The 27,877-nt window shown below is 39.2% G+C and overlaps 3 protein-coding genes across 11 annotated transcripts in view; 2 read left to right on the top strand and 1 right to left on the bottom strand.

Moving 5' to 3' along the window:
• Window positions 1-6,300, top strand: part of tanc2b (tetratricopeptide repeat, ankyrin repeat and coiled-coil containing 2b) — a 218,256-nt gene extending 211,956 nt beyond the window's left edge. For 7 of the 9 annotated variants that reach the window (XM_039657677.2, XM_039657675.2, XM_039657679.2 and 4 more), the window contains 5 exons: window positions 2,001-2,033; window positions 2,585-2,676; window positions 2,774-2,920; window positions 3,163-3,263; window positions 3,648-6,300. In XM_039657677.2, coding sequence (XP_039513611.2) covers window positions 2,001-2,033; window positions 2,585-2,676; window positions 2,774-2,920; window positions 3,163-3,263; window positions 3,648-5,724 — 2,450 coding nt within the window. In that variant the 3' untranslated portion in view covers window positions 5,725-6,300. The remainder of the gene's footprint in view (window positions 1-2,000; window positions 2,034-2,584; window positions 2,677-2,773; window positions 2,921-3,162; window positions 3,264-3,647) is intronic. The other 2 variants (XM_039657676.2, XM_039657681.2) reach the window with 2 other exon arrangements.
• Window positions 6,301-9,214: 2,914 nt separating this feature from the next.
• g6pc3 (glucose-6-phosphatase catalytic subunit 3) lies at window positions 9,215-15,371 on the bottom strand. Its single transcript, XM_039657682.2, has 6 exons — window positions 15,016-15,371; window positions 13,943-14,049; window positions 13,760-13,850; window positions 12,690-12,808; window positions 12,460-12,601; window positions 9,215-9,685 (listed from the first exon to the last, which is right to left on the bottom strand). The coding sequence occupies exons 1-6, from the start codon at window positions 15,231-15,233 to the stop codon at window positions 9,343-9,345; spliced, it is 1,020 nt and encodes a 339-aa protein (XP_039513616.1). The 5' UTR covers window positions 15,234-15,371; the 3' UTR covers window positions 9,215-9,342.
• Window positions 15,372-16,252: 881 nt separating this feature from the next.
• Window positions 16,253-27,523, top strand: lsm12b (LSM12 homolog b). The gene is made up of 5 exons (XM_039657718.2): window positions 16,253-16,415; window positions 17,869-18,002; window positions 22,825-22,934; window positions 24,854-24,980; window positions 26,835-27,523. Exons 1-5 carry the CDS (start codon window positions 16,289-16,291, stop codon window positions 26,925-26,927), a joined length of 591 nt encoding a protein of 196 aa, XP_039513652.1. The 5' UTR covers window positions 16,253-16,288; the 3' UTR covers window positions 26,928-27,523.
• The last annotated feature ends 354 nt before the right edge of the window (window positions 27,524-27,877 follow it).

Here is a 27,877-nt window from a genome sequence, read left to right as displayed (position 1 = left end):
CATTTTGACAATTGGATTTAAAGGGGTAGTTCACTTAAAAAAAAACTTTTGCTGATAATTTACTCGCCCCTATGCCATCCAAGATGTCCATGTCTTCCTTTCTTCAGTCGAAAAGAAATTAAGGTTTTTGATGAAAACATTCCAGGATTTTTCTCCATATAATGGACTTTACTGGTAACCAAACGGTTCAAGGTTCAGTGCAAACTGCAAACTGTTCAAAGGGCTTTAAATGATTCCAGACGATGAATAAGGGTCTTATCAAGCGAAACGATCGCTCATTTAAAAAAAAAAATAACAAAGTTTAAGTTTTATAAGCACAAATGGTCGCCTTGCTCTGTTCTGTGATGCGCGTTTGTGACTCTCCTGTTCATCAAAATGAACGAATCTTTTTCCGAGTCAATTCGTTCATTTCGTTCGTTGAATGAACCAAATGACACGAAAAAAGATTTGTTCATTTTGATGAACGAGTTCGAACAGGAGAGTCACGAACGCGCATCACAGAACAGAGCAAGCCGAGCATTTGACCTTTAAACTTAAAGTCCCCGTGAACCGGAAGTTGCAAACGATTTTTCTTTAGTGCTGTGACGTATTTCCAAGTGAAACGGGAATATTGAACAGAGGGCAGGGTTTTACTCTAGCGCTCCTCCTCTCCATCTCTCGCTCATAGCAAACTAACTTTTTGAGGGGAGTGGTTAAGCGTTTCCCCACCCAAACTGTGAAACCTACGTCATCAGAAAAAGAAACTGTTCCAGACCGGAAGTAACTTTTCAGATTTTGATTAAAGATTACCAAGGTAAAACATTTTTTATATATATATTTACTTGCACGGATTAATTGTTCACCACAAGACTAGTAATATGCGCTAACAAAGTAAATAGGTTCAATTTTGATTTCACGGGGACTTTAAACTCCTTTTTTTTTGTTTATATGAGTGATCGTTTCGCTTGATAAGACCTTTATTCATCGTCTGGAATCATTTAAAGCCCTTTCAACAGTTTGCAGTTTGCACTGAAACTGTCTTTTGGACCTTGAACCGTTTGGTTCCCAGTAAAGTCCATTATATGGAGAAAAATGCTTAATTTCTTTTCGACTGAAGAAAGAAAGACGTGGACATTTTGGATGACATGGGGGTGAGTAAATTATCAGCAAAAGTTTTTTTAAAAAGTGAACTACCCCTTTAAAAGTTATTTGCACACATGAGCAGTGCCGTGATGCGTATTTTTACATGCATCTTACAAACCGGTCATTGAAGGCTCCAAATGCACCGTAAATGAATATGTGAAGGCTTCATATGAACAGAACTTTCAGAATCTGAAAAATGGATTGGATTCATTCGAATTGATGAAAATATATGCATGTAAACGAACCTAGTGTATGTGGCTCAGGCTTTGCCAACATTGAGGAAATCAAATGTCCCCAGCATAGTAAAACCAGAAATCCCAGACCCTCAAATGGTCCCCTAAACTAAAGGAAAGCGGCTTATCACTAGAGTCCGGACCATGATACTAAAAAACCAACATGTATTTGTATGTTTTTTCCTTTTAGCTCAGCTTGTGCTTGCCAGCTTTAGCTGCTCTGTGCTTTACTTCACTTACTGCTCTTGATTAACGCATCTCTCTCTGGAACCGTGACCCTGTTTGTGTGTGTGGTGTTTGCATTTTGTTTTCACTCTCTACCTGTTTCTCTTGCTGAGAAAATCTTTCTCTGTTTGTCAACTCAATGGTTGGTGAGAGATAGTTTAACGTTGTTGGTGCCGTTAACTTTTAATTTTCTATTCTTTAGCTGAAGCTCTTATTCCCCACCACTCACGGCTGCTTTTTTGTGTTCCCCCTCACTTTTCTTCCACAACCACCGCCATCTTTCTTCACTCGTCCTTTCTCCCACTCTCACATTCACTCACCTACACACACGCCACTCTCATCATAACCACCTCTGGTTGTGCTGCTCGCCTCACCTCATCTCATCTCACTCCCCCCACGACCCCTGACCTCCGGCCACAGGATGTCAGACACTGCCGAGTCGCCGCAAAGGAGGTAATGCTTGTGCTCAGGCTCCCTGCATCTTGCTTCCCTTTAGGCATCCTGGCAGCTCTCTTCTCTGTTCTGTGTCCAGTGGTGTGGTGTCTGTCCATCTATTGTCTGTCTCTCTGTATATTTCTTTATATACCTACCTCACCTGGGTTTCCCAAACTATGAAAATGTAATCTTATGATAATGTGGTGAAATGTATGTAAGCTTTAATGTAAAGATTAACATTTCATGGGGCATTTCTTTAGATCATTTAAAAAAGTAGGGTACAATGTGTTGGTCCCCATTTACTTGCATTTTATTGGCAACAATTTGAAGCATGACAGAGTTTGGGAAATCCTCTATTAAACAATAGCATCATTGCTAATGGTTAAAGATGAAAGGATACAGGGAATGAGAAGTTGAGTTCACCCTGAAGGCATCCTCATCCTGTTGTCCATGCCTTCATCTGTTCGTTACGATTCCTGAGTGTTCTGCACACCTCGTCTCTCTCCATGTTTTCCCCTCAAACCTTTGATTGTCCATTTTGACCCATCAAACATCCTGTTACCCCATAGGTCCTGCTACCTGGGCAATGGCGACGTCTAAACCTGACATCATGATTATCCTACTGAGTAAACTTTTGGAGGAAGGAGATGGCTTCTACAAGGTCGGATATACTCATCATTTACCTCTAATGTTTGCACAGATTTATCTAGAACCTTGGCTCTATGTATTTACACAGTCAATCATCTTTTCTCTTGCAGAAGGGTAAAGTGAAGGAGGCAGCTCAGCGCTACCAGTGTGCCCTGAAGAAATTTCCCCGTGAAGGATTAAGTGAGGACCTGAAGACCTTTAAAGAGCTCAAAGTGTCTTTGTTCCTGAACTTGTCTCGCTGTCGGAGGAAAATGAATGTGAGAACGGCATGAACGTTACTAAAAATACTCTTTCCAAAGTCTCATTATGATTATTAGTGCACACAGTAAGGTTCTGGATATATGGTTTGTGATGCTGCAATATTGTTACTGCAATATGCAGCATGTCATAAGAACCTCGGTGATGTACCTCTAGGACAACTGTGCAAAATAATGAAATATCAACCCCCTGAATGCAAAAATAAAAATATATTTCACTGAACACACTTTCTTGGTCGCAGGACTTTGGTATGGCGGAAGAGTTTGCTACCAAGGCTCTGGAACTGAAACCTAAGTCTTACGAGGCATACTATGCTAGAGCCCGTGCCAAGCGTAGCAGCAGGTAGGGGTCATTACTTTCTTTCCTTGCACATCAAATTACTTATAGATGACTTAAAGGGATACTCCACTTTTTTGGGAAATAGGCTCATTTTACAACTCCTTCAGGGTTAAACGTTTGAGTTTTACCGTTTTCTAATCCATTCAGCCGGTTTTCTGATATTTAGAAGAATATCAGTAACCAGACAGGTTCTGGTTTCATCGACTTCCATAGTAGGAAATACTAAATGAGACCTGGTTACTGATATTCTTTTAAATATGAGAAAATCAGCTGAATGGATTCGAAAACGGTCAAACTCAACTGTTTAACTCTGGGGGAGTTGTAAAATGAGCCTATTTCCAAAAAAAAGTGGAGTATCCCTTTAATATTTCCATTGCCACTCCACAGGCAATTCGCCGAAGCGCTAGAAGACCTAAGGGAAGCCATAAAGTTGTGTCCCAACAATCGTGAAATCCAGCGCCTCCTTCAGCGTGTGGACGAAGAGTACAGGCAAGTGACCCAATCAGAGGAGCCCGAGCTTGAGCCTCCTCCATCTCCACCACCATCTCCCTTACCAGTGGAGGAAGACGAGGAGCCCCCTCATCATACCCCTCCTCCTGAGCCAAGACTGGATGACATGGAACCTGTTCAAGACTTGTTTGAGGATGACGACTTCCTTGAACAAGAGCTGGAAGCGGTGTCAATCGGTCTTGCCTCTGATATTCACTCGAACGCTTCAAGCCTTGCCATTATACGTAGTCCACCCCTTTCTCCGACCCATCATGACACCGGCTACCTATCCGGAGGGCAGGCCTTTGAGTTTCACCCGAGCTCCTCCTCCATGTCGTCTCCTACCCATCACAGTTACCAGTCCACCTCCCCGTGTATCTCCCCAACACATCAGAACTCTCACTACCGCCAGAGTCCACCCCATACCTCGCCCGCACATCAGTCCTCCTACCGGTTCAGCCCTCCACCCATGGGCGGTGGAGGGAACCAGGGCATGGAGTACCAGAGTCCTCCACCATCTCCTCTTCGGCGTGGGGGTCCATTCAGAGCAAGCCCTCCGGTCGAGAGCGTGTGTCTGTATCGTTCCCAGTCTGGCTCTCCAGTCCGCTACCAGCAGGAGCCTTTACCTAGCCGGCCTAAATCGCCACTGTTGAAGATGAGCAGCCAGCGATCCTTCCAGCTCCAGTCGCAGCCTTCCCAGAGCTCTCAGAGCAGCCAGCACCACCAGATCCAAGGTCTTCGCCTGCAGCCCTCGATGGCACAGATCGTCCGCACCAACCAGCCCAGTAACAGTGTGTACAGCCAGTTGGCGCATCCACTCAGCAGCAGGTATCAGGGATGTTCCATGGATGTGGAACGGGAGAGAGACCGGGAGCCAAGACTTGTGTACCAGCCCTCGTTGGATGGCCGGTCAATGTCTCAAGTGCAATCCAGCCTTAGTGTGGGAGCTCTCTGTCAGCACGGGAGCCGAGGTGGGCCTCCCGGGGTCCTGGAGTCAAACCTGGGGAAAGAAGATCTCCCCCAACGTCCTGCTTCAGCCTACCGCTCGACAACAGGGGGACCTGGAGGCATGCGTTTCAGCCAAACCCCCCAGATCAGCCGCAGTCAGTCAGCGGCATACTACCCTGTCTCCAAGCACGAACTCGAGAGAGCAGTGGCCGCCTCTGCTCTGTCGCCTTGCCAACTGGGCTCTCCGGAGATCCCCCACCTAGTGCGCAGACCCATCAGTGCCAATACAAGTGACCTAAAGCAGCACGTACCGACCCCCAGACCACTGATCCACTCCCAGAGCGTAAATCTTCGCTTCTCCCCGTCCAGCAGTAACATCTCCTCAGGCTCCAGCTGCAATCTAGCCCCTGGCTTCAGGCCTTCCTCCTCCATGGCCCAAATGGAAATCCCGTTGCAGACCACGTATGAGCGAAGCTTCGACGAACCATCTGCCCTCTCACCCTCTCAGAGCGGACTCTACTCGGGTGAACCCGCCCGATCCCGGGCCACTCCGTTCATGGGCGTCATCGACAAGACTGCAAGGACTCAGCAGCAGTACCTTCTCCAGCCTTCCCGGGCCTGGCCCGTTTCATCCCTGGAATCGGTCATCACTAGCCCCACGTCGCCTGGCAACTTGATCCACCAAGCCTCCACCGCCTCTTCCTACAGCCCACCTACATCTCTAGGCAATATTGCCTACTACAATAAGACCAATAATGCCCAGAATGGACACTTGCTAGAGGAGGAGTACTACGTCCAGCCGCAGCCCTCCTCCCTAGGCAAGCTCGCTAACGGAGGGGCCCGTGATCGAGACCTCCTAGAGCGGGTGAGCCAGGCGCCAACTTACCAGGATGTTAAAGTGGCTCGGACAATGCCTGTGGCACAGGCGTACCAGGAGAACATGTACCGCCAGCTTTCCCGTGATGCCAGACAAGGTCCCACCTCGCCCATCAAACCAAAGAGACCCTATGTGGAGTCAAACGTTTAATAGGTGGGCACAAAGGTATGTGTGACAGTGAATGTTTGTGTCAGGTTGTACGTATGGGACTGTGTAGGTGCAGGATATTAAAACCAGTATTTCAATTAAAGAGAAACTGAATATTAGACATACTTTTAATAAAACTAAAACAAAAAACAGTGTTACAAAGGTGTGTACAAATACCTGTGCCTACTTCTGTTGGAAAAAAAACAACAACTTTGTGGTGAACAGGCTCCAAATATCCTGACAGCACCCTTTTGGAGTGTTAAATTACAGTATGTTAAGGTAAAATATGTACTATAAAGCTCTGCACATTATAAGAAAGCACATTTAATGACGTTCCACAACAGAGGCCTACACGCAGAGAAATAGTGTCTTGCCATCTAAAGCGGATATAAAACTGGGAATCTGTGTTGAACTCATTCTCTCTCTCTCTTCCCAATGAATCTAAACAAATTTGCTAGGCATTCTGGACATCATATTGTTGGATTGTTCAATACTGTAAAAAGGAAAAAAGAAAAACTAAGATGTAGTTACAGAAGGAAAAGAGGAATATTTATTATTAAGTTATATGATGTATAGAAATATTAAAGCCGTTTTTGTGTCAAGTTTATTTTTTCATTTTTGTTTGGGTCTTTCATTTTGTAACTATTGATTTGATCTTTTGGAAATGGTATCCGATATTTTTAAAATAATGATTCAGAGTTTATGACCGGAGGTACGGTTATTACCTTAAAATTCTGGTTCCCAAGCAGAAATTTTGTTTATCAAAATTCACAGTTGTACTGTGGCAATAATATTAGTTTAATCAATTTCTTGGGAATAAGCTTAATACGATTTTCAAGTAACCCTCATTTAGATTTTGTCTATTTAAATTAAATGATTTCAGTAAATTACCATGTACTGGAGTGGCCGTATTTCAAGTAGAAGAATGTATCGCACCATATGAACTCTACAGTATGTATACTACGTTTCAGGGGCGTTTGCAAGGTAGTGCTACAATTTCTTTTCAATTTCTTTATTGTTCTAAGAAATGAAATATTGCATTGTCACAGAGAAGCATCAGTATATCAAATGAAGTATGTTTGTTTTAACTTTTAAACTTTTATTCGTAACTTTGGTCTGCACTGACTGTCTGGACATTTTGAAGAAAGAGAGCACTTTATTCATTCGTAAGGATTGTTTGGAATGGGAATATTGGGGGGATAAAGATTTTTTTTGTTTGTTTCTTTGTTTGTTTGATCTGGGATAGGACATCCTTACTAACGAACGTTCAGTGAACACTGGAAAATAACCTGTGATTAGTTGTACTACTAGAAAACAAATAGAAGTCATTGTCCTTGGTGCAATTCTAATTTTTCAAGCAAATGAATGAACAATAATATAAAAGAGCAAAATTATGTTTTTAAAAAGATATAAAATGTGTATATAACAGCCTTTATAGAGCGCAGTGTACTTGCTGTATATAGTGGCCAAATGTGTTCATGCATACAAAATCCTGCTCTCCTCCGCCAAATGCAGCGCGAGAAGGACTTGATGAGCCTCACGTGTCAAACACAGTTCAGTGGCATCACACACTACCGAAATGCAAACCAGCCGTTTTGAAATAGTGTATTCGTCGTGTATAAAAAATAAAAAAAAAACAATATTCAGCTAGTTCCTTCAGAATGCAATATTATCAACATGCAGAGCTTAAATGTGGCTTTGGTCTTCTCAAAAACACAGTATATGAACAGATATCTAGACAGCTTGTCTTAAAGGCAACCATATTCACCTTTCTATTGCTGTCGGTGTAAACCTGCTTGAATCGAGAGATGCCTCATGGTCAACTTTGGGGGAAAGTGAAATAAATACTGCGGGCTCATCAAGGGCCTCTTTAGAGTGTTGTGGTTTTTCAGTGCAAGTTTTTTTTTTTGCTGTACATAACCTGACGCATGATTTATCCTCCATTCCCCTCCGAAATCGACATACACAGACATTCGAGAATCTGCCGTGTGTCTCCAATCGTGGAACTAAATAGAAATAATGATCACAACACTCATCGTTTACCTCTAAAGGTTTTGGCCATTCTTTTTATCTTTCAGTTGGATTTGAGTTGATTTTAATGTATTTGCTTGCTAAGCAGAGTTTCTCGTCTGTAAATGTGAGCTTTCAGAGCGCTGTGACAACGTTTAATGACTTCAATAAACCAGAATGTGTTTTTATCATGTCAGTGGTCATTTGTATCAAAAAGAAATGTCTAAAACTGGTCGAGCTTAAAAGACGATTCCTTTTATTGTGGTTTCTTTTATGCTGTTTGTCGTTTCAGACTATTATTGCTCATACTTGCCACATATTAATTAAACTGACGCATATGATGGCTCAAATCATGCAGCTTGTTGAGGATGGAAAGTTACATTTCTAAGTGACCAGACTTTAGATTAAAGGGTTAGTTCACCCAAAAATGAAAACTCTGTCAGTATTTACTCACCCTCATGTTGTTCCAACCCCGTAAGACCTTCGTTCATCTTCGGAACACAAATTAAGATATTTAAGATATTAAGATCGCTCCTGCATACAGTCCATAGGCTTCTTGAGGGACTGGCTCTTGCTGTCCTCAAAAAGTCATTAAAGACATCGTTAAAATAGTCCAAGTGACTACAGGGGCTCAATCTTAAGTTTATCAAACGACGAGAACACTTTTGTGCGCAAAAAAACAACAAAAATAACGACTTTATTTCAACTATTCGTTTATTTCTCCCTCTGCGCGAGTCAGGTTACTAGTTTTAATAGCGTAAGCTTCTGTTATTGTACGTCACACGCATCACACACACATGACCAGCGTCGGCCAATAGTGAGCCTACGTGTGACGTAGCTCTACGCAATCACACTACGTTAACTGACTTACAGGCTCATGGAGAAGGAAGTGAATAGTTGAAATAAAGTCGTTATTTTTGTTGTTTTTTTTGCGCACAAAAGTGTTCTCGTCGTTTGATAAACTTAAGATTGAGCCTCTGTAGTCACTTGGACTATTTTAACGATGTCTTTAATGACTTTTCGGGGACAGCAAGAGCCAGTCCCTCAAGAAGCCTACGGACTGTATGCAGGAGCGATCTTAATATCTTAAATATCTTAATTTGTGTTCCGAAGATGAACGAAGGTCTTACGGGGTTGGAACAACATGAGGGTGAGTAAATACTGACAGAATTTTCATTTTTGGGTGAACTAACCCTTTAAATCTGAAATCCTCCGGCCATTTCTAAGGACCAGAGAACATTCGATACACCTTAGCAACACCCTAGCAACCACCTACAACAATTTAAAATCAGACTAAGCAAATACTACAGAAAATGTAAATATCTAGCTTTCTTAATCACTTTGCAAAAACAGAATATCGATTGATTTTTAGACCATTCAAATAACTTGAAAGCATGAAAAAATAAATTGACTTTTTAACAATACTTAGAGTTTCTTTGGCACAGATTCAGAAATCCATATTCAATGTCCCTTTTTTTCTTTCTTTTGCAAAACAATCTTTGAAGCAACTGCATTGTCTGCTTGTATTGAAATAGAACCCCATTAATGATTTATCTTCTACAGTAGATGATGTGTGTCAATCAGCACTAAACAAATCTGCGACATTCACCTTTACTCCCTCTTGGGTTTGGCTGTGAGGAGATGCACAAATCCTGGCACTAACACCATGACCACCTGCGGCACAATAGTGTATTTCAGAAAGAACAGGGAGTAGAAGAGAAGAGGAGGAACGGTGGGCAAAGGGAAGCTGCTGATGTAGTGGAGGGCCATGGACGAGAGGGCCAGACAGAGAGTCCTGGGTACCCATGGAAGAGCCCATCCACCTGGCTTCCAATACTGTGCAAGTCCTAGTCCTAGCAGAACCCCGGCGTCACGGTTCAGAGAGGAGAAGGGCGCAGTGTCCAAACGGATCCACTCGGCGTGAGAACACCACCTCTTAGCCAGAGAGATGGACCTGCGGTTCACAGTGTGAGAGTGAAAAAAGTCATTCATACAGATTATAACTCCTTAAAGGGACACTCCACCCAATTGCATTAAGATTTCCATTGTTAGAAATCCATTGTCGTGCAACACTCTCTCATTTTCCCCTGAGACGAGAGAAATCCGCTATTTACCTTTTTCACTTCCTCCTACAATGATGCAAAATCGTCATTTTACGTCATTGTAGGAGGAAGTGTAAGAGGGGGGGGATTTCTGTAAAGACTACAAGCGCTAGATCTCACCCTTTCAGACCCGCCCATAGGGGGTTGGACCTAATGCGCTAACAGACCAATCACAGATCAGTGCAGTGTGTTTGATTTCACCGGCAGAAACTTTTTGAAAATATGGACGAAGGTACTGAATACGCAGACGGATGCATTATGGATAGGGTTGGGTAATAAATATCGATTTCTCGATATTAATCGATTCTCATTTTTACAAACCGATATCGATTCTTAAATCTCAAGAATCGATTAGTCATCCTGTTTCATTTGAATGAATGGTATCGCGGCTGCGCGCATCCAAAAAATCGCAATAATCTTTGTCCTTTGTTACTATTGAATTACTATTATTCAAATTACGTCCATTTTCTTTAGAAATTCAAAAACATAAATAGTGTTTTGGCGCTGTGACGTGAGATCGCTCTGGCTCAGCTCCAGAGAAGCAGCGGCGCTGATCTCACTTCCGGCTTAATAATACCAGTTACAGCGTGAAATAAACATGAATGAGCATCTAAAAGTGTGTTAAAAGATAGAGTACAACTTATTGAAATCCGTATCATGTCACATTGATTCGCTCAATCAGCGTTTCAACCGTGGAAAGACGTCAGTTAAACAGCTTGTAATCAATGTCATCATCATATTTACCTCAGAAAACCCACATAAACTCGTTAGTCAGCTAGAAAAAATAACTCCAGAGAGGAGCATTTTGCAAAATACAGTATATACATCATATTACATACGCATTATAATCTTTATGTTCTTCAATATTTAATGCATATTTGAATAAATATGGTAAGTTTTTATGACAGTCACCATTTAAATTTTATATTTCACATAATCTTCTTACTATAAAAATAAATAAGTGTAATTTAAATGTTTGTATAGCTACAAAACAGTTAATTATTACCTTCAAATTAGGCTCATGAAGCCTAGTAGGCTACAACTAGACTCCCATAGTTTACAACATTAGTTAAGAGATTTGATTTTCTTGAGAAAATTTGCCATTTATTGTAACTGATATCCAAAATAATCAATATTGAATCGAATCGGAATCGAATTGCAAGCTTGTGAATCGAAATCTAATCGAATTGTGAAATTTGTGTCGATACCCAGCCCTACGAAACGTGGTGCCAATAGGGAACCGGTTCCGACGTGAGCGGTAATAACCAGACCGAATAAGAACGAAAGACTTTCGGTGCCTGAGTCTCTGTGTCATGAGTCTCTCCCTCGTGCGCGCATTATACTCTTGCTCGCTCGCTCGCTCTAGATTCCGGGAGATTTTAACTAATTTGCGTGCGTTATCAATATGCGGGACTCCCGGAACGTCTGATAGCGAGGGGATTAATGAAGATGCCGAAGACAAAAAGCTCCAACGTTTCACGTGTAAAATTACGCGTCAGAGTAAGTGTGCCGATTGTCTGAAGCCCATATAGAATCACGCCAACCCATTGGCTGATGGCGCGGGCGCCGCATTGACGCTCTTACGTCGTCAGATTACATTAGCGCGCATTATCTGATTTCATTGTGCGAAATGATTTCCAGTCAGTAGCGTAGAGTGGAGCTCAACTCTAGACTACATTGATGGGCGGAGTAGTGCAGAGCTGAGCATTGCAATGCACTATGGGGATTGTTGTCTAGCGCTAAAAAGTAATTTTCTGCCTTTTATCGGCCAAGAAGGACCCAAATTAGAAATTTATGATACTATTCTACTACATGTATGACCCACTTTCAATACATATTCATGTCTCCACCGGTGGGATTACCCTTTAATGCCTGCAACAGACAATCGGCAATCCTATAAGATCATTACAAATCACACAGTACGACGTGGTCAAATTAACTTGGTTAGGACATGTGTGTTGACTGTATGATGATGACACCTATTGAATCGCAGGCTACGACGCATCAGCATCTGCTAGTGGTGAACAAATAGAGCAAGATCAATCACAATTTGGCAATTGTGGTTTTTATGTTCGCTGAAAAAAAGAGGAAGCAGCAGAGAACATGGCTGGGAAAAGAGGCCAACTTGGCATTTTTCAAGGTGAGTAGTTAAGTTTTAGCCTCATGTCACCTTGATCAATACGTCATTTCATGTTGCATTTGTCTTGGCTAGTCAGCAGATGTAGGTCGTAGCATCAAACACACTGTGAGATGATCATGATAAAGTTCTGACTGTCTGAATATTATCACAGGCTATCTTTGGTCATAAGACCGTGATAACGGCGGTCTTTGAACCTCTCACTGTACGACAGCCCAAAATCATACAATTTGAAACCGGGCCTAATACAAATATGCTCTGTATATGTGATATTTTGAGGATTAATATATTATAATTAGTGGTTGACAATACATTTTTCAATGGACCCTTTGCACATTTTATATATTATAGTGCTATAATATAATGAAGTATAGTGTTATAAAATACGTAGCTAGTTTTACAATGTTAATAACCTTAGATATTTAATTTAATTGTATTTGTAACAATTGTGATGTACTAAATATTTAGTCAATGTCACATTGTACCCACCAAGAAAGATCAATCCCAGTCTTTTGCAGGGCACCATGCAGCACAAGCGCTCCAAAGAGCAAAGTCACGCTACAGCAAAAGAAGAACAGCAGAGGGCGACATTCAGGCACAGTCCGGTTCAGATAAATCCCCAGCAACACCCCTGCGGAGAAAGTGCATTAAGATCCTGGCTATTAAGATATGAGTATGCATGTGTGTATGGATGGATGACGTATTTATTTATGACTGACCTGTCAGAAGACCGGCAATGACTTGATGAGGGAAGTGAGCCAGGATGAAGATCCGAGAAAGGCCCACACATCCCAAAAATACTGCATACAACAGGTACGGCACAGCAGCCAATATCTTACTGTACGACAAAGAGTTTGTTTAGTTAGTATTACATATGAAAAAATAACATTCATGTATCTACACTAATACTGTGATGTAACTTATAAGAGTGACTTTTAAAAAAAAAAAAAAAAGCTTGCATAAGTAGAGTATCATTTTTGATACATCAGGCTTTTATGCCTCATATAGTGAGAGTTTAGAGGGGGGGGGGGGTATTTAGAGGCTCAAACTGAGCAAAAATATGGAATTTGGTGCAGATGATGATATTTATATGACCAAAATGTATAATGAAATTACTACGAATATAAATTGGATATGAATAGAAGTTGTCACTTCATAAGTTGTATATCAGCCAATAGTAAGATTTATATTTAAATGCTTAGTTTTATGATCAAAATTCCTAAACCATATGCAATGGAGTACAATGATGATTGAGGGATGAAGAAATCAACCTTCTCATGGATTATATTTGATACTCACATTTTAACATAATTTATGAAAATAAAAATAAAAAATGTATGGATCATCAAGTAAGGTTTAGTGCAGTCCAGTAAATATTGATCTTGAAATGTTACAATATAAAAGAAGTTATTCTAATAGGGCTGTCAAACGATTAATTGCATCCAAAATAAAAGTTTGTTTTATATATATATAGCCTATATATAAATACACACACATGCTTTTATATATTTAAGAAATATTTTAATGTATATACTGTATATAGATTTATATATAATTTATATTATATATAAATAAATAAAAAAAACTTAAATATACATGCATATGTGTGTATATATATATATATATATATATAATTAAATAATTTATAATTATACAAAAAATAAATAATTATACACAGTGCACCCACATATATTATGTAAACACAAACTTTTATTTTGGATCTGATTAATCGATGACAGCCCTATTTTCTAACGTTTACTGTAAAGGCTTTATAGGGTTAAAGACAGACCTGCCGGTGCGAGTGTGAAAGAATGAGGCCAGCGCAGAGACGATCAGCCACCAGACAGCACTAGTGACCATGGCATGACCCGAAGGACTGCCTGAGAGAGATGGCTGATGGATTAGCTTTTGACATCTGGAAATGGTTCAGGTAAAATGATCTATAATAAGGAAGATTATTGTTCTGCTTTACCTGGGCCAGTCTCACAGGTAGACAGGAACTGCTGGACTTTCGGTGGGTTTTTAGAAAACAATCCAGATTCTCCAATCCACCAATATGGCCTCTCGCCAAACAGGAACCTGAATGTCAAGTTAAATAAATTACAGTCAACATGAAATGCCATTCATAACCCAATAAAATTGAGTTTAATACTATAACTTTATAAAAACTAAAATCCATTCTCTAAAGTTTACTTTCTTGCACTTTAAATGCCCTCAGAATAATTTATAATCAAAAGAGTTTACTAATTTAATGAGTTTTTTTTTTCCTGAAACAATTCTAACATGCTAATTTAGTGATTAATTAGTATTGGTAACCAACTATTAATGATGTTTTTGTCTAATAATCCCAAACGTGTGAATGGCAGTGTATCAAGGTTTCCACAAAACAATATTAAACAGCACTGACACTGAAGTGATAAGACATTATTTAAACTGTGAAATTATTTAAATGATTTCTGTGTGATTTTAGTAGGTCATATGGACACTTGTAATATTTATATAAGAAATGCTGACAGTATTCTTCTGACTGTACAACAAGGGGAAAGTCGCAATCGCCTTATTTACTTATATATTTATAACATACAAACAAGGAACAAGCTTCCATAAATAATAATAAGCCATTTATATATAATATATATATATGTGTGTGTGTGTGTGTGTGTGTGTGTGTGTGTGTGTGTGTGTGTGTGTGTGATAAATGTTTGTGTGTGTGTGTGTGATAAATGTTTGTGTGTATGTATATACAGTATGTATGTGTGTGTGTGTGTGTATGTATATATATATATATAACTTATATACACACTGTACACACACACACACACACACACACACACACACACACACACACATATATATATATATATATATATATATATATATATATATATATATATATATATACTGTATGTAGGGGTAATTACAGTATGAGAAGTAATTATAAAACTAGTTTGCGCTATAGAAGTTTATCTATCACTCAGAGACGTTTATCCATCATCTGACTTCGGTTTCATTTTCACACATCCCAACATGCAAAGCATTTCATACCATTTGAGAACCAAATTAAGCCACTCTGATAAAGCTGCTACCCAGAGAACAGCGATGCCAGTCCGTCGATGAATGTAAAACACGACAGGAAAGACCAGGAGAACCGCAGCTTTCGGGTCTCCCATATGAGAAGCGACTAGCCAGAAATCCTCCAGGCTTCTCGTTCTCAGCTGAAGAGCCTCCGCCACCCAAACGCCTTGGCGGTGAATGTTCTCCATCACAGGACGATAAATAAACGTTCACAGATAACATTAAGGTCTCCTGTTCATCTTACAGGTAAAAGACTGAGTGAAACAGAGATAAACCAACTGTCAGAGAAGTCGCTAAAGCTGTCAGGAGGAGCGCTGCCGTTATCACGGGTGCCGCAGTGGGACAAAATGTATCTGCTAAAACGCATATTTTACAGTAATCAGGCCATTCGAACAGACTTTTTTACAGAATTTTTTTTTGAGTTTTTATCAGTTCGCCTTAATCTAGGCCTACTTATTAAATACATATGCAAAGATTAGTATCTGAACCGAGAAACAGTCTTTTAAATGATCAATAATTTAATTATTTGAAGTCAAGAAAAACTAATCTATAATATTACATGTAATATTATAATATATTACCTTCTGTAACACTGATCTCAAACTGATCTGTACTATGAAACCCTTTTAAGCACAAGAATACAAAATAAGAAACTTGTGAAAACAATAAATAGCCCATTCTAAAACTTTTTTTAAAAAATCATCTTTTGTTGTTTGTTTTTATATGGTTATTCTTTTATATTGTTGTTTTAATTTATCTCTCATTCTCTGAACTGTTCTCTATAATTTTGCTCTATATAATTTGACTGTTATTTCTTAGATAAATACATTAATATATGAAATGATAGATAGATAAAGATCCATCTTAAATCAGACGTCAGTCATACATCTAGTACATCAGTTATCTTTTTCAATGACAAAGATGTCTTAACAACTTTACGATTGTTCTTTATTTAGATTAAAGACTCATGAAAGATCTGGAAAATAGTCTACCATTTGGTACCAGTCTATATATATAATATATATAATTACTAATTAACCAGTACTCTTGAATAAACAAGAGTGGTAAGTCTCTTTGTTTGTTTATTTATTTATTCTTTTTCTATTTTATTTTTTTTAATTGGTAGAAGGATAATCGTGTGTTTCCACTCTTTCCTGTCACCTGACGTGCCGCTGCGTCGTAGCAGTCACGACCTCGCGTGCGTTTACGTAAAGCTCGCGCTCCGGTTTCCCTGGCGGAGAAGATGGCGGCTCCTGGACCGGGGGAGTATTTCAGTGTCGGGAGCCATGTCTCTTGCCTCACCTGTTTAGGCCAACGTTTGCAGGGAGAGGTGGTGGCTTTCGATTACCCGTCCAAGATGTTGACCCTGAGTATCCTTTATTCCTCGGATATGTGCGTTTAAGCGGCTGGACTGTGTCAAACTGACGCTCCGCGCGAGCGTGTTTATGTGTGCGCTAGTGGCCTCATTCAACGCCTATTCTTGCTTCGTTTACCTTCTATGTTGTGTTTGGTCACGTTCAGCCGTGTTTGTCGCTTGGTGTTTTCTGTGCTTACTTGATTTGACGTGGCTTCACAGTTGAAAACGTGTTGGAAAAGTGTTGTTTGTGGTTAGCTTGCTGATTAGCATGTCCTCGCGACCGACAATATTAGCCTTGCGTGCTAAGCTAATGCCTTTCCAGTGTAATAATGGCAGCTCTCATAGGGTATATTATATTGTTTATACACTATTTTTTCTCTCAGTAAGAACTAATAATGCACAGGCTGCGTAGGATACATTAGTTTACCCTCTTACTACAAGCAGTCTGAAGTTGCTATAGTGTTCTCAGATCAATAATATCATGCTGAATGGTCATTCATATTTTTGACCATCCTATAAATAAGGGAGTTTGTGAATGCCGAGACTGGAAGGATGACACTTCAACCTATTCACTTGGCTATACGTTTTGTGTCCTAAAATATCACAAACCGGTTCCTTCCAAACGAGTGAAATTGCTGAAATCTAGCTTACATCTTTCGACTTGACATTTTAAAGGGTGAGCAGAAGTGTTGACACCCTTTGACCTGGCATGGTTTAATAACAAATCTTTGAAGATTTCACATCACCACAACCTCAAGGTGGATGTTTTTACAATTATACTAAAATTAATTTTACGTGCCAAAAAATTATAAATATAGCTCCGAAGGCATATAGTAGATTATACAACAGGTTGTTAAGCAAAGTTTTAGAGACTTTAGAAATGTGTATATGAAATATGATACAGTATGCTTCACGGGTTAAGGACAGATTAAATAGCTAATCAGTATCTATAGAATGGAAAAGTAAGTTTTTCAGGTATCTACAAAAGATGAAGATTATTCTTCTTAGTGTTGAATTAATGAATCTGCTTTGTCACACATAAGATTGACCTTCATGGGATTTCTGTAAATCCCTGTTGTCAGTGCTGACATTTGTTTAAATGTGGCCTTGATGGTTTGACGCTTGACATGTATGACATCACTTGTCACTTTTTTTCCCCCCGACTTATTTTTTTGTAGGCTTGCTCAAGCAATTACTCGTGTTGGTTTCATTTTCTGTATTACTCGGCTCGTATTTTACATCTAGGTCTTAGAATAATGGCCATCTAACCATGTGGCGGATGGAGGTAGTATTTGAACTGCTCAATGTCTTTGGTGTGTTGTAAACCGGTGTGTCCGTAACTACTTTTAATGTTTAGTAAACCAAGTCATTTCCTAAACGGGAGGTTTCAACACCTACCTGTTTAGAGAACAACTGCATGAATGTCTTGATGTCCTTGTGTGATTTATCCTTAACCCTCCTGCCAGAATGTCCTTCCTCCAGCGGAAAGCCCAACCTTAGCGACGTCATCTTGATCAACTTAGCCTATGTTTCAGAGGTGGATATAATTAATGACCGCACTGAAACTCCTCCTCCTCTAGCATCCTTGAATGTTAGCAAGGTAAGATCACATATTGCGTTCAAAATGCATGCACCGGTGCACTACGACGAACACAATTTTAATACTGGAAGAGTCATTTTAATTTATGGTAACGCTTAAAGGGATGGTTTACTGCTTTTTTTTCTTTGCATGATTGTGTTTATGGGGTGCATTATAACATGTATTCGTGTTTTTTTCTTTTTTTTAAGTCTTTTTTTTTCATAAATTTCACCTTTATTGTAAGCCGCACTCTCCTCTGTCGCTTGAACGACCGGTTGACTTCCTGATTCTATGAAACCACTCCCTCAGAAACAGGCAGTGGGCTCAGATTGGTTAGTTTGGGCCGATGTGTTGTGATTGGCTAAACTGTAGTGCGCGTTGTCCGGAAAATTCACACCCATTACCTTTACGGGCGAGAGTTTCATGTGTGTTCCTGTCAAATGTAAATAGTGGAGTCGGAACTACAGTGCAGTGAAGTCGATGAAGAGGGTCAAGCAGAACCTCACCACATACGGCTCTTACTAAACGTTTCTGAATGGTAATTTGCCTATATTTTTAACTTTATACACGTTTGTCTTACAAATAGCATTGAACTGACTGGCTACTATATACACAAACAGCGTTTGCATTGGTTTACTTTCTTGATCAAATCGAGAAATAACGTCATAAAGTACATGAAAAATACATTTACAAAATTAGTACATATACAAAATTAATGTCCAAAATGTTTGTATGCGTTTGTCGTAGAAACAAAATAGCATAACTAGTAGCCTAGTGGCTATAAAGCCAGCGCTGGCATTTTAAAAAACTAAAACATTACGTCTGAAATACATGCAAATACATTCAAAATGATGAAGTCTTAGCCTACTTACAGGTTGTTGCCCAACAACTGCTGCCTCTGCTTTTAAAGTTGGAACTGCTTCTTGTTTTAGTAACAGTTTCTTGTTGAATCCGGCGTTGAATTCGTGGAGATTCTGGAAGCTGTCTTCCGTAAAATGCGCAGCTCAGAGAGGTAAAGTACGATTGTATTTTCAGAAACATAATCAAACATACATTGTATCCATTCGTCCGTGGGAAGCCCGAACACAGAAGACCTGACAGCTTGATGAACACAACATACTCAACGAGCCGCAGAAATATGGCCATGCCCTTTTTTGCATATTCCAGAGGGAGGGGTTGATGCAAATGTGTGGGTTAGTGACGTCTAAATCCCAGCTGTAGTCCCAATCGAGTCGTTTTTGTAGGCATTAAACTTCCTGATTTATAAAAGACGATATCTCGGCTTACGCTGAACTTTCAGTGCTGCAACTTTGCAGATACTTTTCATGCATCAATAGCAACATTACTCACTATTTAAAATGAAAAAAGTGAAATCGCAATCAACCACCCCTTTAAAGTTGCCGTATGTATGTTTTTTACTCTACTGAAGCATAAAAAATACCATAATATGTTTGCAGATTTTTTGGAAACATACTAAATTCACACACTCGTTTCTCTGAAAAACACTTCTATTATTTTACATGTTCCTGTTGTCAGTCCGGTTTTGTTTTGGTCTATGTGATCTCGCCCACTGCCAGTTCACCCAATAGTATTTCGACACCGCAGGATGCCAGTTGGCAGGAGAAACGGCGTATTGCAGCCTTGGAAACGAGCAAAAAAACTGGGTCAGAGCTTGCGGTTTTCACACAACCTAAAAAGCCTCGGTATCCATCTATATTTACATTTATTTGTTTTTTGTCCAAAGCGACTTACAATTGCTATATATGTCAGAGGTCGCACGTCTCTGGAGCAACTAGGGGTAAGTGTCTTGCTCAGGGACACATCGGTGTCTCACAGTGGATTCGACCCGCATATCTCACACCAAAGGCATGTGTCTTATCCAGTGTGCCATCACCACCACCACCACACTATCTAATATCTTAATGGACGAGAACATATTAAAACTCTGATAAATCAACTCCTCGGTTTTCGTCGTCAATTGCGCTCGCTCGTGTTGCGTGTCCTCAAACTGGCAACCCGCGTCAGCGTCGAGTCTGAGGAGCAGTAGAAACAACGGTCTCTGATATTTTGAATTAGGACTGCAGTCATTCTTACATTCAGTACCTTTAAAATTACATTATAGGTGGTATGACCTTTTGGTAATACCTTTTAATAACGTCTATTGTACATTTTCTGAAGAAAAACACTCATATTTAGACTAGTTTTAGGAAATGGATAGTACTGACTAGAAATGGGAATTTTCAGGAATTAATACATTTTCATTAAAATGAATAGTCAATTAAGTCAAATGCATGTGAAACTCCAAATATTATATTCACTTATAGCAACTGTTGCAGTGGCAGCCTACATGTATCCATATCAAACCGCACATACAGGGCTTTTGTTATGGGACACACAATGATGACATATCGTGCCTCCGCAGAACCAAAAAGAAAGCATTTTGGAGCAGCTTGAAAATCGTTTGCACCAGAGATGTTGCACAATAACTATAAATTCTGGTTAGATGAGCTACATTCAATGGTTCTTTAAAATAGACAAAATGTGACTGCATATTAATTTAATTTATGCCAGACAAGAACGTTTATTTGCAGTTGCTTCAATGTTTTTCATGTTCATTCAGCACTCTGTTGTGTCAAAGTAAAGCAGTCCCTCTCACTGATGGCCAGGCACTACCACCATCAGCACTGCTATACACTTAATTCATTGGTAGAAAGCTAATACTGTGATTTCTGATGTTATTTATCTTATATTTACATATTTGTTTTTCATATTAAAGGAGTAGTTCACTTTTAAAAAATCTTTTGCTGATAATTTACTCACCCCCATCCCATGTCATCCAAGATGTCCATGTCTTTTTTTTCTTCAGTCGAAAATAATTTTTTTTTTTTTTTGATGAAAACCTCCATTTTTTTCTCCATATAATGGAATTCAATGGGAACCAAACGGTTCAAATTTCAAAAAACAGTTTCAGTGCAAACTGTTCAAAGGGCTTTAAACGACACCAGACGATGAATAAGGGTCTTATCAAGTGAAACGATCACTCATTCAAAAAAAAAGTTTAAGTTTTATAAGCTCAAATGCTCGCCTTACTCTGTTCTGTCTGACTCTCCTGCTTGAACTCGTTAATGAACGAATCTTTTCCCGAGTCAACTTGTTCATTTCGTTCATTGAATGAACCAAATGACACGAAAAAAGATTTGTTCATTTTGATGTGTCATTTGGTTCATTCAATGAACGAAATGAACGAGTTGACTCTGGAAAAGATTCGTTCATTTTGATGAACGAGTTCGAACAGGAGAGTCACACAGAACAGAGTAAGGCGAGCATTTGAGCTTATAAAACTTAAACTTTATTTATTTTTGAAATGACTGATCGTTTCGTTTGATAAGACCATTATTCATCGTCTGGTGTCGTTTAAAGCCCTTTTAACAGTTTGCAGTTTGAAAATGTCTTTTGTTCCTTGAACCGTTTGGTTCCCATTGAATCCATTATATGGAGAAAAATGCTGGAATGTTTTCATCAAAAACCTTAATTTCTTTTCGACTGAGGAAAGAAAGACATGGACATCTTGGATGACATGGGGGTGAGTAAATTATCAGCAAAAGTTTTTTTAAAAGTGAACTAAAGAGTCCTTGGTTATGTACAGACTGCAGGCAAATTGGATTTTTTCTCAAATCAGATCTTTTCAGGCAATACCAGCACTACTAATTGCAATTGATCAATCCAGACATAACCAGCCTATCTGCATGGCTTCCTTTGGTAACAACGGAGGCGTACCCACGTATGTGATGAGGCTTTCAAAACGTATGTGGGAAAAATGAGGTGCATCATCTCACTCTCCAAATAAGCGCCCTGTCAAGTCGTGGTGGAGACTGGTATATATTGAGACTCCGTGCTGTGGTCACGGCCAAAGTCATATTAATACTCGGTATTTCCATTGCCCATTTTGATGACTATTTGTGATGCATCTGTAAAATCTGATTGGATTCACGTTTTAAAATCCCTCCAAATGTGGTTTGAATCAGATTAGAAAAAATCTGATTTTGTGTGTTTTTTTCTTTTATAAAGCTGTCCAGACTTTCACAAAATCCATCTGGATAAAATCTGTATATTCCAAAAGTCTGATTTTCGCTGGCAGTCTGAACATAGCCATGGTGCAAAAACGTTTCTCATATGTTGTGCTAGATCAGGGGTGTCAAACTCAGTTCCTGCAGGATCATTGTTACACAGAGTGTATCTCCAACATTAAACACAACCAGCTAATCAAGTGCTGTCAAATTTTCCCATACCCACAAATAGGGCACTATATGAGGAAACAGCCATTTGTAGTGGTGTCTGAAACCATAGTGGACCTTATCAAGTGCACTCATTAAATCCCATAATGCACCGCAATAACAATTGTACAACTTATGTACGCTCAATGCCTAGAGAATACCCATAATGCACTATAAGAATCGTGTGCTGAATAAATTCCCACATATTACCAGAAGTTGGCGCCCGCAGCTGAATCAATCCATCAATGTGGCTACAGCATAAAATCTCACAGTTATAAATTCATTTTAATTATTAAATGGTTTAATTAAAGTTTATACATAGTTTTCATGAGTTCAAGAGAAATATTTCCATTAATATTTGAGCTGACAGTTTGCTAAGTTTCAGTTAATTATTAAACGACAAGCACAGGCAAAAGCGTTTCGGGCAATGGTCTTCAGGATTACTAAACTTCCAGGCAGTTGTTTTGGGGCAGGAGCGAAGTTTGACACATCGACTAGATAGTAAATAATACATGATTGACATGATACCTGTCTGACAATATCTTACTTTGACATCTTTTGTTTTACAGCTTGCCAGTCGGGCAAGGTCGGAAAAGGAAGACAAGTTGTCCCAAGCCTATGCAATCAGTGCTGGGGTGTCGGTTGAGGGCCAGCAATTATTCCAGACTATACACAAAACGTAAGACTTGCAAACTTTACTTCCACTGTGAAACCAAATGTGAGACTGAAGTCTTCATTTATCTATAACCAAAGTGATGTTAAACTGTGGTAATTGGATGATTGTATTGTAAAAGTATTTTTTACTCTTAAATGATTTATTAAAGGAATAGTTCACTTTAAAAAAACTTTTGCTGATAATTTACTCACCCCCATGTCATCCCAGATGTCCATGTCTTCCTCTCTTCAGTCGAAAACAAATTAAGGTTTTTGATGAAAACATTCCAGGATTTTTCTCCATATAATGGACTTCAATGGGAACCAAACGGTTCAAGGTCCAAAAAACAGTTTCAGTGCAAAAATCTGAACTGTTCAAAGGGCTTTAAACGATTCCAGACGATGAATAAGGGTCTTATCAAGCGAAACGATCACTCATTTAAAAAAATAATAACAAAGTTTAAGTTTTATAAGCTCACATGGTCGTCTTGCTCTGTTCTGTGATGCGCATACGTGACTCTCCTGTTCGAACTCGTTCATCAAAATGAAAGAATCTTTTTCTGAGTCAATTCATTCATTTTGTTTGTTAAATGAACCAAATGACATGAAAAAAGATTTGTTCATTTTGATGAATGAGTTCGAAAAGGAGAGTCACGAACGTGAATCACAGAACAGAGCAAGATGAGCATTTGAGCTTATAAAACTTAAACTTTGTTATTTATTTTTTTTAAATGACCGATCGTTTCGCTAGATAAGACCCTTATTCATCGTCTGGAATCGTTTAAAGCCCTTTGAACATTTTGCACTGAAACTCTCTTTTGCACCTTGAACCGTTTGGTTCCCAATAAAGTCCATTATATGGAGAAAAATCCTGGAATTTCTTTTCGACTGAAGAAAGAAAGACATGGACATCTTGGATGACATGGGGGTGAGTAAATTATCAGCAAAAGTTTCTGTTTTTTAAAAACAAAAAACCAAAGTTAAAAGTTGTGTTTTGCTTTTGACAAGGTGGTCCCCCCTCATGCGGTCTGCCATGAGGATTGAATTAAAGTCCAAGGTCTAAATATGATTTCAATAAACACAATCATCGACTGAGATCTTGAGCTTAAACATTTCAGCATGAACATGTTTCTATATTAAGGCCCCGGTATACTTTAAGCAAAAAGTATGTCAAACTGGTGTCATACAGTCCAAAATGAAGTTTGAAACTCCGGAAAAGATCACTCTGGGGTGTGTTTCCCCAAAAAGCATCGCCAACTCTGGTCCCAAATTCCATTGATTTCTGTTAGTAACGAGATGAAGGAACTTGCAACCATAGTGGCTTTTGGGAAACGCACCCCTGTCTGGTAAACGCCTTTAAACTACCATTGGTCTGTGATGATTACGTAATTGGTGTGTGTGCCTCTGAGGCTCTGCCTTCTTTGTTGTGGAAATCTTCTCTGGTTCATAGACATCTGTGAGTAAAAACATAAACACACTGACTGGAGAGCCGCATTATAGGAGAAAATTAATTTGTATTTCTAATTGCAAGAGACTGACACTTTTTTTGTTTAATACTGTGAAGCTGCTTGCTTTAACACAATCTCTTGCATAAAGTGGTATATAAGTAAACATGACTGGAGTGCCGAATAGCAGAGCTTGTGCACACATCCACATCGCTTTCTTCACTGTTTTATCATCGCTGTCATTTTTGTTGTATGTATATTTAAATGAAAGGAAAGCACGCATGCAGCACATTTATCTAAACGCCGCTTTCAGTAGCATGGGCAGCGTCAGGATGTTTGCTAACACTTTTCCGCTGCTCACGTATTTCAAACTTCTTTTTACCCCAAAGCAAAGAACAAAACAGAGCTTCGCCGTGAGTATATCGGGGCCTTGACTATTTGATCATTTTAAGCGTTATCGCTCTTCTTGAGTTTAATGTTTGATCTCTTTGTTTTCCAGCATCAAAGACTGTAAATGGCAGGAGAAGAACATCATTGTGATGGATGACGTCGTAATCTCACCACCTTACCAGGTGGAGAACTGCAAAGGCAAAGAGGGAAGTGCTCTAAGTCATATACGCAAAATTGTGAGTAACACAGAATATCTTTCAATTCTGTAATATAGCTTTCATTCCAGTAATGCGTTAAGAGCTCTCTTAGCCAAATTGTATTTTAGAAATCTACAAGTGTTTTATTGTGACCTCATTCACTCTCCTCTGTCAAAATTGGCAATTACATTGCAAATGTTTCCCTGCAACTAAGTACTTTTAAGTTCGAAATGTGTAATAAAAGGCTATTTTGTATGGTAAATTGTGACTTTACAAGAACCCAACCGCAGGGATGGGTTGGGTAAGGGCCGACAATACTAATTTTAAAATAAAAAAATTCATTTTGATGAACCGATGTTGATTCTTAAATCTTTAAAGTCTATGCTCTTTTCAGTCACTTCACTAAACATCTGTTGCGTACCGTCCATTCAATAATCGCAATAAGCTTTGTGCTTTAAAGTTCTGCAGAAAGACGCCAACCACAAGAAATTATATTTACCTCAGGAAAGCGATTCACTGTCTATAGCTCGTTAGTTAGCTGAAGTTTTGTCTTGTTTAAAGGGCACCTTTTTTACAAGATGTAATATTGGTCTTGGGTGTCCCCAGAATGTATTTGTGAAGTTTCAGCACAAAATACCCCATAGTTAATTTATTATAATATAACCATTTTAAAATGTCATTTTTGGGCCCTGTTTTAAAAAGAGCTGTTTTGGTGTATATGACCTTAAATGCAAATGAGCTGCATATTCCAGCCCTGCCTTTGGATGAGGGCGTAACTTGATACCTATGGCAGTCAGTCTAAGCAGAAGGGCTGAGAGAGTGAAAGAGACCCGCTGTTTTGGATGTCATTCAGACGTACATGTTTGAATCGGAATATATAAATAGTCTCTGATCAGACCCAGATGACGAAGAGACTCCGGCAGAATAAACACAAATGAAAATGGACCAGTACGTCTCTGTATGGTTATTTGATACATTTATGTACTTGTAGAGTTGTAATCGCGTCCCCTTTGCAATTATGGATGTGTAACACACACACACACAAACACTAACATTGGCGCAATTTTTTTTAAACTACATACACATACTGTGATAAAGTTTGCTACGTAAAAGCGAAATTACATTTATGCGAGGGACCTGTTGCGTCATGTTTAGCTTGTCATACGGGTGCTTCTGTGGCAAATGTGAGAAGATGGCTAACTTAAAGAACAAGAACATGCAGTTTTTAATACAATATCTTTAAAAGTATATATATTTATAAACGTGTGGTTACACACTATACAATTTTTAAATTATATACACAGACATCCTACGACGACAACTTTAGACGCATTTGTTGTTGAATTGGCTGACATCGACGGAAATGACTATTTGCACAAAAATCATAAAATACACTTACTGTTACTGGAGGTGACGTTGGATCCCAAACAGTAGACGACGATCCACACTTGAGGATTAACTTTGAAGCAAGACCTGCTTTGAATTGACCTTCATTCACAAAACAGTCAGTCAGAAAATGATTCGCTCAAACATAACCTTATTTACGAAGGAAAGGCGCCACTTAAACTTCCAAAATACATTACATCCACTGTGTTTTCAGTGGCTCTGATGATGAAATAAGTGAAAACGACTATGTTTGTCATTATTACATCCCATCCCAAAACATAACACTTATGATTCTAGGAGACATTACCGACTGTCGTTGAAACAATGAAGGATGGTGTACAGATCACCGAGGGCGGGGTCTATGCCACAACCAAGCTGTCAATCAAACCCCTTGCTCAATTCTACGTCACGAAGCGCTGAATCTTTGAACAGCTCGTTCTGAGGCAGTGCATATGATTTATTATGCACATGATATACTTGTCATGACTTGCGTGTCTTTCTTTTCAGGTTGAGAAACATTTTAGAGATGTGGAAAGCCAGAAGTCGATGCAGCGTACACAAGCACAGCAAACACAGAAGGACTCGTCTTTATCCTCCTGAGTGGGGGGTATGGCTCATCTGGGGAGGGCACCACGGGCATCAAGGGCCTAACAGCTGGTCCAAACCAGCGCTCATCTCCCCCTCTGCGTCGTAGTCCGAGGGTGGATGCACCAAGGGCCTAGGGTCTGGAAGATCAACAAAAGAAACAAAAAACACAAAAAAAAACGCAAAAATGTTTTAAGAAACATGAGAGTGAAAAGAGTTCATTCTAAATTAGACTTTATAAAGATAATTTAAAACACCAACCATCAAACAAACCATAGTTTCTTTGACTAACAGTGTCTTATCCCCCCTCTGCCCCTTCTTCTTCCTCCTCCTCCTCCTGTGTTTCATCTAAAAATAGCTTTTCATATTTTCTTCTCTCTTACATCCCTCCTTCGCCTTCTATTCCATTTTGTCAAAAAAAAGAAAAAACAAACCAGTCAGAAAAGCTTGTTAGCTTTATTTACTTTGATGCATTTTTTTTTCTTTCTTTCTTTGGCTGTTTGTTCTACAAGTGTCTGTCTGTTCTGTATTTTAAACAAAATGTGACTTCAGATGCCACATGTTACAAAGGACATTTTCTAAAATAAAAATAACAAAAATTCTGACTGTAATATTGTACTTTCAGTTGCTTTTTCAGAAATGTTTGAAAACCGTATGCTTGCAAAAGGAGTTAGAAAAATTTGCCCTTTCAATCATAGGGTTAAATAATTGAAACATTTTAGTTATGTGGCTTTTCCACCTGTTCTAATCAAATGGCATTTTAATCGTTTTGCAAAAACCACAGAAGTTAAACTGATACACATTAACACAACAGTGGCTCAGTATAGCTGGCTACCAAACTAGTATTTATGCCGTATTTTGCATTATATTCTGTGCATGGCATGCGTCTGTTTTGTATGGAAGCTTGTTTCCACCACTGAATAAAAAAGAAAAAAATAATTGCCACTTTTTATCTCACAATTGCG

This window comes from Pimephales promelas, chromosome 17 (assembly GCF_988280905.1).
Source record: "Pimephales promelas chromosome 17, fPimPro1.hap1.1, whole genome shotgun sequence".
Lineage (NCBI taxonomy): Eukaryota > Metazoa > Chordata > Actinopteri > Cypriniformes > Leuciscidae > Pimephales > Pimephales promelas.
The sequence above is the reverse complement of the archived record's forward strand: the minus strand, read 5'-3'. Positions and strand labels throughout refer to the sequence as shown.

Bases quoted from the DNA above. Each gene is read 5' to 3' on its own strand.
- g6pc3 (XM_039657682.2), bottom strand. From the start codon at position 15,233: ATGGAGAACATTCACCGCCAAGGCGTTTGGGTGGCGGAGGCTCTTCAG. The intron at 14,050-15,015 runs GTATGAAATGCT...CTTGACATTCAG, and splicing joins CTTAATTTGGTTCTCAAATG to GTTCCTGTTTGGCGAGAGGC. The intron at 13,851-13,942 runs GTAAAGCAGAAC...CATCTCTCTCAG, and splicing joins TACCTGTGAGACTGGCCCAG to GCAGTCCTTCGGGTCATGCC.
- lsm12b (XM_039657718.2), top strand. From the start codon at position 16,289: ATGGCGGCTCCTGGACCGGGGGAGTATTTCAGTGTCGGGAGCCATGTC. The intron at 16,416-17,868 runs GTATCCTTTATT...CCCTCCTGCCAG, and splicing joins GTCCAAGATGTTGACCCTGA to AATGTCCTTCCTCCAGCGGA. The intron at 24,981-26,834 runs GTGAGTAACACA...CTTTCTTTTCAG, and splicing joins TAAGTCATATACGCAAAATT to GTTGAGAAACATTTTAGAGA.